Genomic DNA, 15,675 nt, shown 5'->3' with positions numbered 1-15,675 from the left:
GGGAACCTCCATATGCCACGGTGGGGCCCTAGAAAAAGCAAAAAAAAAAAAGTTTAATTTTTGAAATTTCTTGGAAGGGTGGGTCTTTGTTTATATGTATTAAAGTTATTTTACAGCTGGAAACCCAGGAAAATCAAATGCAACATTATTAGAAAAAAGAAAAGTATTCAATTAAATAACTAGTTATAAAGATAATATTCAAAGGTGGTCAAAAAGTACCTATTTCAGTTATAATACAGATATGTGCTGGGGATAGAATGTACAGCATGATGTTATTAACACTCTTGTGTAATTATATATCAAAGTCGTTAAGAGAGAAAATCCTGAGAGTTTTTTTCATCACAAGGAAAAAAATTTTTTTTGTTTCATTAATTTTGTGCATATATGAGTTGATGGATATTCACTAAACGTATTAATCATGATGTATGTAAGTCAGATCCTTATGTCATACACCATGAATATGCACAGTGTTATATGTCAACTACATCTCAAAACTGGAAAACAATAATATTCACATATATTTAGGGTCTGCATAAAGATCCTTTAAAACACCACCACATCGGCAGAACAGTTGTACTGACGCTGCAAGAAAGAAGATAAATGAATGGCCAATAAGCACTTGAAAAGATACTTAACAATATCTTTAGTCATCAGGGAAATACAAATTTCAAGTATGAGGTGCCATTTCACATAATGGTTAAAATTTAAAAGATTGACCAAGTCTCGTCAGCTATGTTAAGCAGCTGGAATTCCCAGGCACTGCTGGCAGGAGCGTTAAGTGGTATACAGGCATACCTTGCTTTATTGTGCTTTGCAAATATGACATTTTTTATAAATTGAAGGTTTGTGGCAACCCTGCATTGTGCAAGTCCATCAGTGCCATTTTTCAAACAGTTAGTTTTTAATTAAGATATGTACATTGTTTTTTATACATAGTGCTATTATTGCACACTTAATAGATGACAGTATAGTGTAAATATAACTTTTGTGTGCATTGGAAAACCAAAAAAAATTGATGTGACTCCCTTTAACCCGCAGTATCTCCAAGGGCCCATTTTGGAGGACATTTGGCAGTGTTTTAAAATTAAACATTTACCTACCATACACCCTGGCTGTTCCACTCCTAAGTATTTACCCAGGAGGGCAAAAAACTCAAATTCACACAAAGACTTACACAGTTATTCACAGAAATATTATTCGTAATAGTCAAAAACGAGAAATAATTATAATACCCATCAACAGGTAAATGGGTAAGCAAATTTTGGAATATCCACAATAGAATACTATTTGGCTATAAAAAAAGAATGAACTATTGATACATGTAATAATCTGTAATGACAGAAAACAGATCGGTAATTGCCTAGGGTACCAGGAAATGTTGAGGGACAATGTAAATGTTTGTATACCCATGATGGTTTCATGGGTATACACATATGTCAAAAGTGATCATATTGCACATTTGACATATGTGCTATTTATTTTTCCCTAATTATATATATATATATATATTATATATATAGGGGTACCAGGAAGGGGGTACCAGGAAATGTTGAGGGACAATGTAAATGTTTGTTATCTTGAGTGATGATTTCATGGGTATACACATGTCAAAAGTGATCATATTGCACATTTGAAATATGTGCTATTTATTTTTCCCTAATTATATATATATTTACTTACAAAAAATTATACAAAAAAAATTAATGCCATGCTTGCTTTCAGACTCCTTTCTAATCAACCCTGTATATTTTCAAAATGATTTCATGTATTTGTATGTATTATCTGGGTACTGAGGCTAAATAGTTCATTACTTTATTATCTCTCAAGAGCCTCAAAGATTTACATACAAACTACCACAAACCAAGAAAGGTGGATTAAAAGACATATCCTACTGAGATACATAAAAGGAAACTCTGATAAATGGAAAAACATGCTCTGTTCTTATACAGAAAGAGTACTGGTTTAAAGATCATTTCTCCCTAAATTCGCCTATAAATTTTTAACACAACCCCAACCTTGAAAAAACTAGCCCAGCGGAAATTTATAATATCCAATTCTGTTTTGGTCCTGCTTCTTGTTAACAGTATCAAAATTTATTTTCTCCATAAGTGACCGGACATAGTTCTCGGTGCTACACAGCAGGATCTCATTGCTAATCCATTCCAAAGGCAATCATCTGCATCATCTATTAATCCCAAGCACGCCATCCATCCCAGCTATAATGGAAAAAAATAAAAACCATTGTACATATTAAAAAAAAAGAATTTATTTTCTCCCTCTTTTTCTCCATTCAATGCAGCAGTCATTATGAACATTCTCTTTCTCTTTTTAATTTGTCATCTCTTCCTTCTCAACTTTATTTACTACTAATGACCAAGAGAATCAGAACTGCCTTCCACATTCCCCATGTATTGAATCATTTTAACACCATTCAGTGGCTCTTAATGTACACAGCAGACCCTTTCCTCCCCCTGCACCCTGTGCTCTCACTGTTGCTGTTCACTCAGAGCTGTTAGTCCCTTACTCTTGTCTTCCATGTCTTTTCTACTGGATGTAGACCAGGAGGCTTTTTCATGTTTCCCACCATCTATAGGAATCCCAGTATTTTGAAAATGAAGACAAAAATCCTCTATTGCCTCTTCTAACTTCTGCAGTGTTTCTTTCTCCTATAAAATCAAAACCCTGAACAAGTAGTCACTTACTCCATTCCTTAACTGGCCCGTACTTCCTTCAGTCCCTTCTAATCTTACTTCTAACAAAACCTAGATTTACAGATTAACTTGGATATTTCTTTTCTACCGACACCTACATTTGATACTTTTTCATCTCATACCTCATCTAATCTCCTTTGTTTCTACCACCTGTACTTCCAACTCTAATCATTTCTTCTTGTTCCCTCTAACTAAAGAGCTTCTTTGAAACAAAACTCTTGGCCTCTGTGTGTGATATTGAAGAGAGCAGCGTCTGTGTTCCTGCCTTCCAACTCCTATGTCCAGGTCCACTGTACGTTGACCTCACTCCTCTGAACTTTTCTCAGGGTTCTCTGAATGTCCCACTTTACCTCAAACATAATGTAATTAAAATTGAACTCTTATCCTTCTCATATCTGGTGAAAGCACTTCTTCTCCTGCTAAATAGTATCTAAACCTGCTCCTACATGGTGTCACTCCTTTAATTTCCTGATGAAGAGAATTCAGTCGCTAGCTGCTCATTCAGTTAGGCCCCAAATGATTGCCATGACATTCAGGACCTTCTTGTGCCTCTTTAAGCAAGGACTCTGATCTCCTCTGCATTTTCTTTCTGTCCCCTTGCTTATTCCTACTTGCACACCCTTCCTCATTCTTCTTCCTCTGCTTTCTCTCTGAATGAACAGGTCTTTACTTCTACAGAGCTGTCCTCTATGAAATAGTTTATTTGACTCAATTCAGGAGGCATTAATCATTCCTTTAGAGTACTTTGTTTCATGTATGGTTTTGCATCCTTTTTTTTCTCCCCAAAGTAAATATTTTGCACCTTCAAGGCAAGTATTAGTTGCTATGTTTGTATCCTCTGGGTGCCTCTAATTGTAATAGGCACAGAGTAGATTTCTGATGAATGTTTGTTTGTTCTTTGATTGATTTGTAGTAAGAAGAAAGTCTGACAGCATCATGGCAAGTTTTGACCAAATATCCTTAATTGCATCCTCAGAGTAGTTTCTATGGCAATTATCATATATTACTATGACATTATTATAGAGACTTCTGGTTTCTGTAATTTTTTGTTTCTTTGGAAGTTTTAAGAAAATTAGAGTTTTTTCAGTATGTTTTCTTTTTAATAAGTCATATTATTGCCTTTGAATCAACCACACATAAATAAATATTGTGTGTTTTTATACAGAATTTTATACATACTCCTGCAACTTGCTCTTTTCATTTAATACTCCATCTTACATATCTTTCCACATTAGCACATAGAGAGTTTTTGCTAGTTTTCTGTTATCCTGATAATGTTATATTTTCAGAATGCACATTAATTCTGTTTCATATTCTAGTATAAGCTCTTATAAGGTAATATGTTTACCATCTAAACACTTAGAATAAAGTTCATAAAGGTCATTAGTTTACTATTGTGTTCTGCTTGTTTCATGGGGATATCACTGATTTAAGTTCCATTTGGTATTTTATGAAATTTTATCTAAATGAGGAGGATGGGCAGTAGTCAGAGATTTTTTTAAAAATATCTTACTCAGGGAGTTCCCGTCGTGGCGCAGTGGTTAACGAATCGGACTAGGAACCATGACGTTGCGGGTTCGGTCCCTGCCCTTGCTCAGTGGGTTAACGATCCAGCGTTGCCGTGAGCTGTTGTGGTGTAGGTTGCAGACGCGGCTCGGATCCCGCGTTGCTGTGGCTCTGGCATAGGCCAGTGGCTATAGCTCCGATTCGACCCATAGCCTGGGAACCTCCATATGCCGCGGGAGCGGCCCAAGGAAATAGCAAAAAGACAAAAAAAAAAAAAAAAAAAAATCTTACTCAAGGAGTTCCCGTTGTGGTGCAGCGGAGACGAATATGACTAGCATCCCTGAAGATGTGGCTTCGATCCCTGACCTCGTTCAGTGGGTCGGGGATCCAGCGTTGCTGTGAGCTGTGGTATAAGTCGCAGACGTGGCCCAGATCTGACATTCCTGTGGCTGTGGCATAGGCCGGCAGCTGTAGCTCCAATTCAGTGCCTAGCCTGGGAACTTCCATATGCCGCGAGTGTGGCCCCCAAAAGCCAAAAAAACATACTCAGTAGAAGTAAACATAAAAATTGTAAGAGAGAAATTTCAACTCTAATTAGATGACACATATCTATTTCTTAATAGGAATCAACCCTCAAAAGCGTGTTGAGTGCCTTATGGAATTTGTCAGCACATTGCACTGAGAATAAGGCTGATATATGTGCCGTAGATGGTGCGCTTGCGTTTTTGGTTGGCACTCTCACTTACCGGAGCCAGACAAATACTTTAGCCATTATTGAAAGTGGAGGTGGGATATTACGGAATGTGTCCAGCTTGATAGCTACAAATGAGGAGCACAGGTAAATACAGGGTTTTATATTACTTTCAAATGAATATGTAAAATCCATACCTTGGAAAGACTCAACTGTAAGTGATATTTTATGTAATTATACAAGTTCTAAGCCAAATTACATGTATTACAGTGAAAATGCAGCTAGTCTTAATTTATTCATTAACATTTATTCTAATAAAGTACATAGTATCAGAAGGATGCCTAGAAATAAACAGATATTGGGGGGTTACCCATATGTAGAGGAAAAAATGAAAGTTATAAATATTACAGAGAACAAAGTCCTTTCCTATATATTAGTATGGCTTATAGGAATATGAGGTTTATTTTAAAAAAAAAGAAAGAAAGAAAAGAAACCTGTGGGTAATGTGAGCCATTTTTCTAATGGTGCCATGATATGAGTAATCATATATTTAGTCAACAGCCATTCATCCAATCTGTTAAAGCTGTGAAACCTGAGAACACCTCAGATACAGGGCACACATTCTCAGGACTTGGGCTCTATCTCAACAAAATTATGGGTATCTTTCACAGCTTGTTATCCTGTATTGTTCCTCTCTCATTTCCAGAAAGATCATGAGGGGGCTTCCCACCATGTTGCAGTGGGTAAGAATCCAACTGCAGCAGCTCAGGTCACTGTGGAGGTGCAGGTTCAATCCCTGGCCCAGCGCAGTAGGTGAAAAGATCCATTGTTGCTGCAGCTGCGGCATAGGTCGCAGCTGCAGCTCACATTTAATCCCTGACCCAGGAACTTCCATACACCACGGGTGTGGTCCTAAAAAGACACCCCCCCCCAAAAAAAGACTGAGTTACTTTTAATAAAAAGGCTTGTAAAGATCTTTTTCAGCGCATAAACTGCAAGCCTTATAGCCTTTCCTGTTTTTCAAGGGGGACTTCTTAAACTCAGTAAGCACTCTCTCAGGCGTCTGCTGGACTGCTGAGAGAGAGCTGCCATGTTAAAGCTTATTGCCCCCTTACCAATCAGTTTTAAAGCCCACCAGAACTGACTATGCCATCATGACACTTCATTCTACCAGGCCTTAAACAGGCTATAGCTCTTTGAGAGCCTGACATTCATTGTGCTTGTTTTTATGGTTACCTTTAAATATTTTTTAAAAATATTTATTCTAATAAAGTACATAGTTCTTTCACTTTATTTTTAGAAGTAACAACTACACACACAATTTGCCAGAGGACACTTATAAGGTGGAATGGCATTATTACAAAATCAAGCCAGAGACAGAGATTATCTAAAAAGTCATTTTGCTGACCTAGGAGCTTACATTGTGCTCCCCCACTGTGTAAAGATCTAATGATTGATTCTTCTGTCTACCTCTTCTGAGATGTCTCAGCTGTCAATGTCATGATGCCCATCCATAGATTACATTACCACAGAGTCCCTGTTCAGCATAAGATTTCATAATACATTTATAGTCCTTAAACTGAGAAACTCTGTCACTATGTAAATAAGGAAAATATATCTGTTCAAGAAAAAATTTTAAAAACTATTGGGTCAGAATAGGAAATGCAGAATAGATTAAAATTAACTTCTTTTAGCCTTACAGATGAGTACTTTAAAACTATAAATATTAAGTGAACTAAGAACAAAAGAAGAAACACAAGGCCTGAAATTTATAATTTCATGTAATTATATTGTGCCTGTTGTTAATAAGTTTTAGTAGTTTTCTTTAGATTTAAGGTTTCTTTCTTTTTCTTTGTTGTTACTACAAACAGATTTTTTTTCCTTACTTTTGTGATCTTTTGTTTTTGTTTCAGGCAAATCCTAAGAGAGAACAATTGCTTACAAACCTTATTACAACACTTGAAATCTCACAGTTTGACAATAGTCAGTAATGCATGTGGAACCTTGTGGAATCTCTCAGCCAGAAATCCTAAAGACCAGGAAGCATTATGGGACATGGGGGCAGTCAGCATGCTCAAGAACCTCATTCATTCAAAGCACAAAATGATTGCTATGGGGAGCGCCGCAGCTTTAAGGAATCTGATGGCAAATAGACCTGCAAAGTATAAAGATGCCAATATCATGTCTCCTGGTTCAAGCTTGCCTTCTCTTCATGTCAGGAAACAAAAAGCCCTAGAAGCAGAATTAGACGCCCAGCATTTATCAGAAACTTTTGACAATATTGACAATTTAAGTCCCAAGGCATCTCATCGTAGTAAGCAAAGACACAAGCAAAATCTCTACGGTGACTATGCTTTTGATGCCAATCGACATGACGATAATAGGTCAGACAATTTTAATACTGGAAACATGACTGTCCTGTCACCATATTTAAATACTACAGTGTTGCCCAGCTCCTCTTCATCAAGGGGAAGTTTAGATAGTTCTCGTTCTGAGAAAGACAGAAGTTTGGAGAGAGAACGAGGTATTAGCATAGGCAACTACCATCCAGCAACAGAAAATCCAGGAACCTCTTCAAAGCGAGGTTTGCAGATTTCCACCACTGCAGCCCAGATCGCCAAAGTCATGGAAGAAGTATCAGCCATTCATCCCTCCCAGGAAGACAGAAATTCTGGGTCAACCACAGAGTTGCACTGTGGGACAGATGAGAGGAATGCACTGAGAAGAAGCTCTACTGCCCACTCACACGCAAACACGTACAACTTCACCAAGTCAGAAAACTCAAACAGGACATGTCCAATGCCATATGCCAAAGTAGAATATAAGAGATCTTCAAATGATAGTTTAAATAGTGTCAGTAGTAGTGATGGTTATGGTAAAAGAGGCCAGATGAAACCTTCAATTGAATCCTATTCTGAAGACGATGAAAGTAAATTTTGCAGCTATGGTCAGTATCCAGCTGACCTAGCCCATAAAATACATAGTGCAAATCATATGGATGATAATGATGGAGAACTAGATACACCAATAAATTACAGTCTTAAATATTCAGATGAACAGCTGAACTCCGGAAGGCAAAGTCCTTCACAGAATGAAAGGTGGGCAAGACCCAAACATATAATAGAAGATGAAATAAAACAAAATGAGCAAAGACAATCAAGGAGTCAAAGCACAACTTATCCTGTGTATCCTGAGAGCACTGATGATAAACACCTCAAGTTTCAGCCGCATTTTGGACAGCAAGAATGTGTTTCCCCATATAGGTCAAGAGCAGCCAATGGTTCAGAAGCAAATCGAGTAGGTTCTAATCATGGAATTAATCAAAATGTAAACCAGTCTTTGTGTCAGGAAGATGACTATGAAGATGATAAGCCAACCAACTACAGTGAACGTTACTCTGAGGAGGAGCAACATGAGGAAGAAGAGAGACCAACCAATTATAGCATAAAATACAATGAAGAAAAACATCATGTGGATCAGCCTATTGATTATAGTTTAAAATATGCCACAGACATCCCTTCTTCACAGAAACCAGCATTTTCATTCTCAAAGAATTCATCTGGACAAAGTACTAAAACTGAACGCATCTCTCCAAGCGGTGAGAACACATCCACACCTTCCTCTAATGCCAAGAGGCAGAGCCAGCTCCATCCAAGTTCAGCACAAAGCAGAAGTGGTCAGACCCCAAAAGCCACCTCCTCCTCTTGCAAAGTTCCCTCTATCAACCAAGAAACCATACAGACTTACTGTGTAGAAGATACCCCAATATGTTTTTCAAGGTGTAGTTCATTATCGTCTTTGTCATCAGCCGAAGATGAAATAGGGTGTGATCAGCAAACGCAGGAAACAGATTCTGCTAATACTCTACAAATAGCCGAAATCAAAGAAAACAGTGGAACCAGATCAACTGAAGAGTCTGTGAGCGAAGTTCCAACAGTGCCACAGCACATTAGAACCAAATCCAGCAGACTCCAGGCTTCTGGCTTATCTTCAGAATCAACCAGGCACAAAGCTGTTGAATTTTCTTCAGGGGCCAAATCTCCATCAAAGAGTGGTGCTCAGACACCTAAAAGTCCACCAGAGCACTACGTTCAGGAGACTCCACTCATGTTCAGCAGATGTACCTCTGTCAGCTCACTTGACAGTTTTGAGAGTCGTTCCATTGCCAGCTCCGTTCAGAGTGAGCCCTGCAGTGGAATGGTGAGTGGCATTATAAGCCCCAGTGACCTTCCAGATAGCCCAGGACAAACCATGCCACCAAGCAGAAGTAAAACCCCTCCCCCTCCCCCTCCTCAAACAAGTCAAACCAAGCAGGAAGTACCTAAAAGTAAAGCACCTAGTGCTGAAAAGAGAGAAAGTGGACCTAAGCAAGCTGCTGTGAATGCTGCAGTACAAAGGGTCCAGGTTCTTCCAGATGCTGATACTTTGTTACATTTTGCTACAGAAAGTACTCCGGATGGATTTTCTTGTTCATCTAGCCTGAGTGCCCTGAGCCTCGATGAGCCATTTATTCAGAAAGATGTGGAATTAAGAATAATGCCTCCAGTTCAGGAAAATGACAATGGCAATGAAACAGAAAATGAGCAGCCTGAAAAATCAAATGAAAACCAGGAAAAAGAGGCAGAAAAGCCCACTGATTCTGAAAAAGACCTATTAGATGATTCAGATGATGATGATATTGAAATTCTAGAAGAGTGTATTATTTCTGCAATGCCAACAAAATCTTCACGCAAAGCAAAAAAGCCAGCCCAGACTGCTTCAAAATTACCTCCACCTGTGGCAAGAAAACCAAGTCAACTGCCTGTGTACAAACTTCTGCCCTCACAAAACAGGTTACAAGCACAAAAGCATGTTAGTTTTACACCAGGAGATGATGTGCCACGTGTGTATTGTGTAGAAGGGACACCTATAAACTTTTCCACAGCTACATCTCTAAGTGATCTAACAATAGAATCCCCCCCAAATGAGTTGGCTGCTGGAGAAGGGGCCAGAGCAGGGGCACAGTCAGGTGAATTTGAAAAACGAGACACCATTCCTACAGAAGGCAGAAGTACAGATGAGGCTCAAAGAGGGAAATCCACATCTGTAGCTATACCTGAACTGGATGACAATAAAACAGAAGAAGGTGATATCCTTGCAGAATGCATTAATTCTGCTATGCCCAAAGGAAAAAGTCACAAGCCTTTCCGTGTGAAAAAGATAATGGACCAGGTCCAGCAAGCATCTATGTCCTCATCCGGAGCTAACAAAAATCAATTAGATGGTAAGAAAAAGAAACCTACTTCACCAGTAAAACCCATACCACAAAATGCTGAATATAGGACGCGTGTAAGAAAAAATACAGACACGAAAAATAATTTAAATGCTGAAAGAGCTTTCTCAGACAATAAAGATTCAAAGAAACAGAGCTTGAAAAATAATTCCAAGGACTTCAACGATAAGCTGCCAAATAATGAAGATAGAGTCAGAGGAAGCTTTACTTTTGATTCACCTCATCACTACACACCTATTGAAGGCACTCCGTACTGTTTTTCACGAAATGATTCTTTGAGTTCTCTAGATTTTGATGATGATGATGTTGACCTTTCGAGGGAAAAGGCTGAATTAAGAAAGGGGAAGGAAAACAAGGAATCAGAAGCTAAGGTTAGCAACCACACAGAACTAGCCTCGAACCAACAATCAGCTAAGACGACACAGGCTGTTACAAAACATCCAATAAATCGAGGTCCGTCTAAACCTATGCTGCAGAAGCAGTCCACTTTTCCCCAGTCCTCCAAAGATATACCAGACAGAGGGGCAGCAACTGATGAGAAATTACAAAATTTTGCTATTGAAAATACTCCAGTTTGCTTTTCTCGAAATTCCTCTCTAAGTTCTCTTAGTGACATTGATCAGGAAAACAACAACAACAAGGAAAGTGAACCTATCAAAGAGACAGAGCCTCCTCATTCCCAGGGAGAACCAAGTAAACCTCAGGCATCAGGTTATGCTCCTAAATCATTTCATGTTGAAGATACCCCTGTTTGTTTCTCAAGAAACAGTTCTCTCAGTTCTCTCAGTATCGATTCTGAAGATGACCTATTGCAGGAATGTATAAGTTCTGCCATGCCAAAAAAGAAAAAGCCTTCAAGACTCAAGGGTGATAATGAAAAGCATAGTCCCAGAAACATGAGTGGCATATTAGCAGAAGATTTGACGCTTGATTTGAAAGATATACAGAGACCAGATTCAGAACATGGTTTATCCCCCGATTCAGAAAATTTTGATTGGAAAGCTATTCAGGAAGGTGCAAATTCCATAGTAAGTAGTTTACATCAAGCTGCTGCTGCCGCATGTTTATCTAGACAGGCTTCGTCTGATTCAGATTCCATCCTGTCCCTGAAATCAGGAATCTCCCTGGGGTCACCATTTCATCTTACACCTGATCAAGAGGAAAAACCCTTTACAAGTAATAAAGGCCCACGAATTCTAAAACCTGGAGAGAAAAGTACACTGGAAACTAAAAAGATGGAATCTGAAAATAAGGGAATAAAGGGAGGGAAAAAGGTTTATAAAAGTTTGATTACTGGAAAAGTTCGATCTAATTCAGAAATTTCAAGCCAAATGAAACAGCCTCTTCAAACAAACATGCCTTCAATCTCTCGAGGTAGGACAATGATTCACATTCCAGGAGTTCGGAATAGCTCTTCAAGTACCAGTCCAGTTTCTAAAAAAGGTCCACCGCTGAAGACTCCAGCCTCCAAAAGCCCTAGTGAAAGTCAGGCGGCTACCACTTCTCCCAGAGGAGCAAAGCCCTCAGTGAAATCAGAATTAAGCCCTGTTACCAGGCAGACGTCGCAGACAGCTGGGTCCAATAAAGGGCCTTCTAGATCAGGATCTAGAGATTCCACTCCTTCAAGACCTGCCCAGCAACCACTCAGTAGGCCTATGCAGTCTCCAGGGAGAAACTCGATTTCTCCTGGTAGAAATGGAATAAGTCCTCCTAACAAATTATCTCAACTACCAAGGACGTCATCCCCTAGTACTGCTTCAACTAAGTCCTCAGGTTCGGGGAAAATGTCTTACACATCTCCAGGCAGACAGATGAGCCAGACAAACCTTACCAAACAAACAGGTTTATCCAAGAATGGCAGCAGTATCCCAAGAAGTGAGTCTGCCTCCAAAGGGCTAAATCAAATGAGTTGTAGCAATGGATCCAATAAAAAGGTAGAACTTTCTAGAATGTCCTCAACTAAATCAAGTGGAAGTGAATCTGATAGATCAGAGAGACCTGTGTTAGTACGCCAGTCAACTTTCATCAAAGAAGCTCCAAGTCCAACCCTGAGGAGAAAACTGGAGGAATCTGCTTCGTTTGAATCTCTTTCTCCATCTTCTCGACCAGATTCTCCCACTCGGTCCCAGGCACAGACTCCAGTTTTAAGTCCTTCTCTTCCTGATATGTCTCTGTCCACACATTCGTCCGTTCAGGCTGGTGGGTGGCGAAAACTCCCACCTAATCTCAGTCCCACCATCGAGTATAATGACGGAAGACCAATAAAGCGCCATGATATAGCACGCTCCCACTCTGAAAGTCCTTCCAGACTTCCCATCAATAGGTCAGGAACCTGGAAACGTGAGCACAGCAAACACTCATCATCCCTTCCTCGAGTAAGCACTTGGAGAAGAACTGGAAGTTCATCCTCAATTCTTTCGGCTTCATCAGAGTCCAGTGAAAAGGCAAAAAGTGAGGATGAAAAACATGTGAACTCGATCTCGGGAACCAAACAAACTAAAGAAAGCCAAGTATCCACAAAAGGAACATGGAGGAAAATAAAAGAAAGTGAAATTTCTCCCACAAATACTACTTCTCAGACCACTTCCTCAGGTGCTGCAAACGGTGCTGAATCCAAGACTCTAATTTATCAAATGGCACCTGCTGTTTCTAAAACAGAGGATGTTTGGGTGAGAATCGAGGACTGTCCCATTAACAACCCCAGATCCGGAAGATCTCCAACAGGAAATACCCCCCTGTGATTGACACCATTTCAGAAAAAGGAAACCCAAACGCTAAAGATTCAAAAGATAATCAGGGAAAACACAATGTGAGTAATGGTGGTGCTCCCACACGCACCATGGGTTTGGAAAACCGCCTGAACTCCTTTATTCAGGTCGATGCCCCAGACCAAAAAGGAACTGAGACAAAACCGGGACAAAGCAACTCTGTCCCTGCATCAGAGACTAACGAAAGTTCTATAGCTGAGCGTACCCCATTTAGTTCTAGCAGCTCAAGCAAGCACAGTTCACCCAGTGGGACCGTTGCTGCCAGAGTGACTCCTTTTAATTACAACCCAAGCCCTAGGAAAAGCAGCGCAGATAGCACTTCAGCCCGACCATCTCAGATCCCGACGCCGGTGAATAACAACACGAAGAAACGAGATTCAAAAACTGACAACACAGACTCCAGTGGAACTCAAAGTCCTAAACGCCATTCTGGGTCTTACCTTGTGACGTCTGTTTAAAAAGAGCTGGAATGATGAAACTAAGAATGTGTTATGTGTTCATTACAACTGCTATGTAGAAATTCTGTTTCAAATGCAACTTTAAAAGACTGAAAAAAATTGTAAATAGGTCTGATTCTTGTTAGAGAGTTTTTGTTCTGGAAGCCATATTTGATAGTATACCTTGTCTTCACTGGTCATATTTTGGGAGGCACTCTTGATAGTTAGGAAGAAAATGGTAAAGCCAAGGATATTTGTACAGTATGTTTTACAAGTATTTAAGTAGCATCCCATCCCATCATCCTTTAATTATTGCTTGTCTTAAAATAATGAACACTACAAATAGAAGATATGATATATTGCTGTTATCAATCATTTCTAGATTATAAACTGACTTAAACTTACATCAGGGAGAAATTGGTATTTATGCAAAAAAAAATTCTGTTTTAGTCCTTGTGAGTCCATCTAACATCATAATTAATCATGTGGCTGTGAAATTCACAGTAATATGGTTCCCGATGAACAAGTTTACCCAGCCTGCTTTGCTTTACTGCATGAATGAAACTGATGGTTCAATTTCAGAAGTAATGATTAACAGTTCTGTGGTCACATGATGTGCATATAGATAGCTATAGTGTAACAACTTACACTATTTTGTGCTCAAAACAAAAATCTGTGTAACTGTAAAACATTGAATGAAACTATTTTACCTGAACTAGATTTTATCTGAAAGTAGGTAGAATTTTTGCTATGCTGTAACTTGTTGTATATTCTGGTATTTGAGGTGAGATGGCTGCTCTTTTATTAATGAGACATGGATCGTGTCTCAACAGAAACTAAATGAACATTTCAGAATAAATTATTGCTGTATGTAAACTGTTACTGAAATTGGTATTTGTTTGAAGGGTCTTATTTCACATTTGTATTAATAATTGTCAAAAGGGCCTCTTTTAAAAGCTTATATAAATTTTTTCTTCAAATTCTATGCATTAAGAGTAAAATTCCTCTTACTGTAATAAAAACAATTGAAGCTGACTGTTGGCCTTTAACCATTCCATGCATTGGCACTTAACTTTTCCTGAAATTTATTTTTTATATGTGATGAGCACTTCCTGATGTTTAATATTTTTCCACTTTTTTTTTTTCTTACTCCGCTGGAGTTGATTTTTAAAATTCATATGATAGCAATGTGAACTGCCTAGCACAGGACTTGGTATAATAGGCCCAAATGGAATATTTCTTTTTTCTTAAAAGAAGTCTATACTTGAGAAATTAATTATTCCTAGGTATAAGTGGTCTCTTCCAAGCCTGTCTTGGAATGTAACTGTCTTGTCCCTGCGTCTTCTCCCTGTTGCTTCTGGGTCTGGAATGAACACCTTTTTATCCCCCTGTGTGTTACAGCAAAATTCCAGCAGCCAAGTATAATCAGCACTTTGCCATGCTCGGAAGATGCAAATCGCGCGGATCTTCAAAGGTAGATTTAATACTGTTAAGGTATTCAGAAGACTGTTTAGCAACCCCTCCCTGTTAAGGAAAACTTTGTTTTTGATGGATCAAGTTGTGGGGTATGTATTCCAGTGCCCCCTTCCTCACAGAGCAGGGAGAGAATGAAGGAAGATAAACTGTTAGACTTATTTTAAAAACTAATATATCTTACCAGAATTTGTTCTAAATGATCAGAGGGTAAGGATGATGGTAAATGCTCACATATTTGTTGAATAAATGAAATTTTATTTTGAATAATAAAAGTCATGCACTCTGCATTTGGGAAAGGAAAAAAGATATTTAGATATGTCAGAATCCTGGGGAAAGGAGGTGAGGGGTAAGCACATCTGTCTACCTGGTGTCTTTGAAATCACATCGTGTCGTTAATTATCAACCTCTTACCTGTGTTTATCATTTATAGAGAATGACTTTTTTCTAAGCTACAATAGCAGTACATAAGTGCTATGACTCGAAGTAAGGCATTTGATCCCAAAGCCCATAGTCTTCCTATAGCACCACTTTGCAAACACCTCAATTACTGACCTTTGGAATATATCTACATTTAAATTTGTGTTAAATGTTATCTGAATGAAATAATGTGTAAGTAATAATACTCATTTATTCTGTTTTTCTCAAAGGCTGCCTTATCCGAGAGGGATATACATGGATATAGGTCATATTTCTTTTCCTTTTCCTTTAGTCCTGATTTTCTATTCTTTTTCTTGTTGTTGTTACTGCATGCCAGTTTTTATAAACCACTTCAGATATTTTTATGGAAAAAGATGGCATGTAAGTCAATTAGAAT

The 15,675-nt window shown here is 38.7% G+C and overlaps 1 protein-coding gene across 1 annotated transcript in view; it reads left to right on the top strand.

Annotated features, from left to right (window-relative positions):
* Window positions 1–13,825, top strand: part of APC (APC, WNT signaling pathway regulator) — a 71,950-nt gene extending 58,125 nt beyond the window's left edge. Inside the window, 3 exon segments of the mRNA NM_001206430.1 lie at window positions 4,841–5,055; window positions 6,822–12,914; window positions 12,917–13,825. Of these exon segments, the coding sequence (NP_001193359.1) occupies window positions 4,841–5,055; window positions 6,822–12,914; window positions 12,917–13,406 (6,798 nt within the window). The 3' untranslated portion in view covers window positions 13,407–13,825.

Source organism: Sus scrofa, chromosome 2 (genome assembly GCF_000003025.6).
Source record: "Sus scrofa isolate TJ Tabasco breed Duroc chromosome 2, Sscrofa11.1, whole genome shotgun sequence".
Taxonomy (NCBI): domain Eukaryota; kingdom Metazoa; phylum Chordata; class Mammalia; order Artiodactyla; family Suidae; genus Sus; species Sus scrofa.
This window is presented reverse-complemented; position numbering and strand designations above follow the sequence as displayed.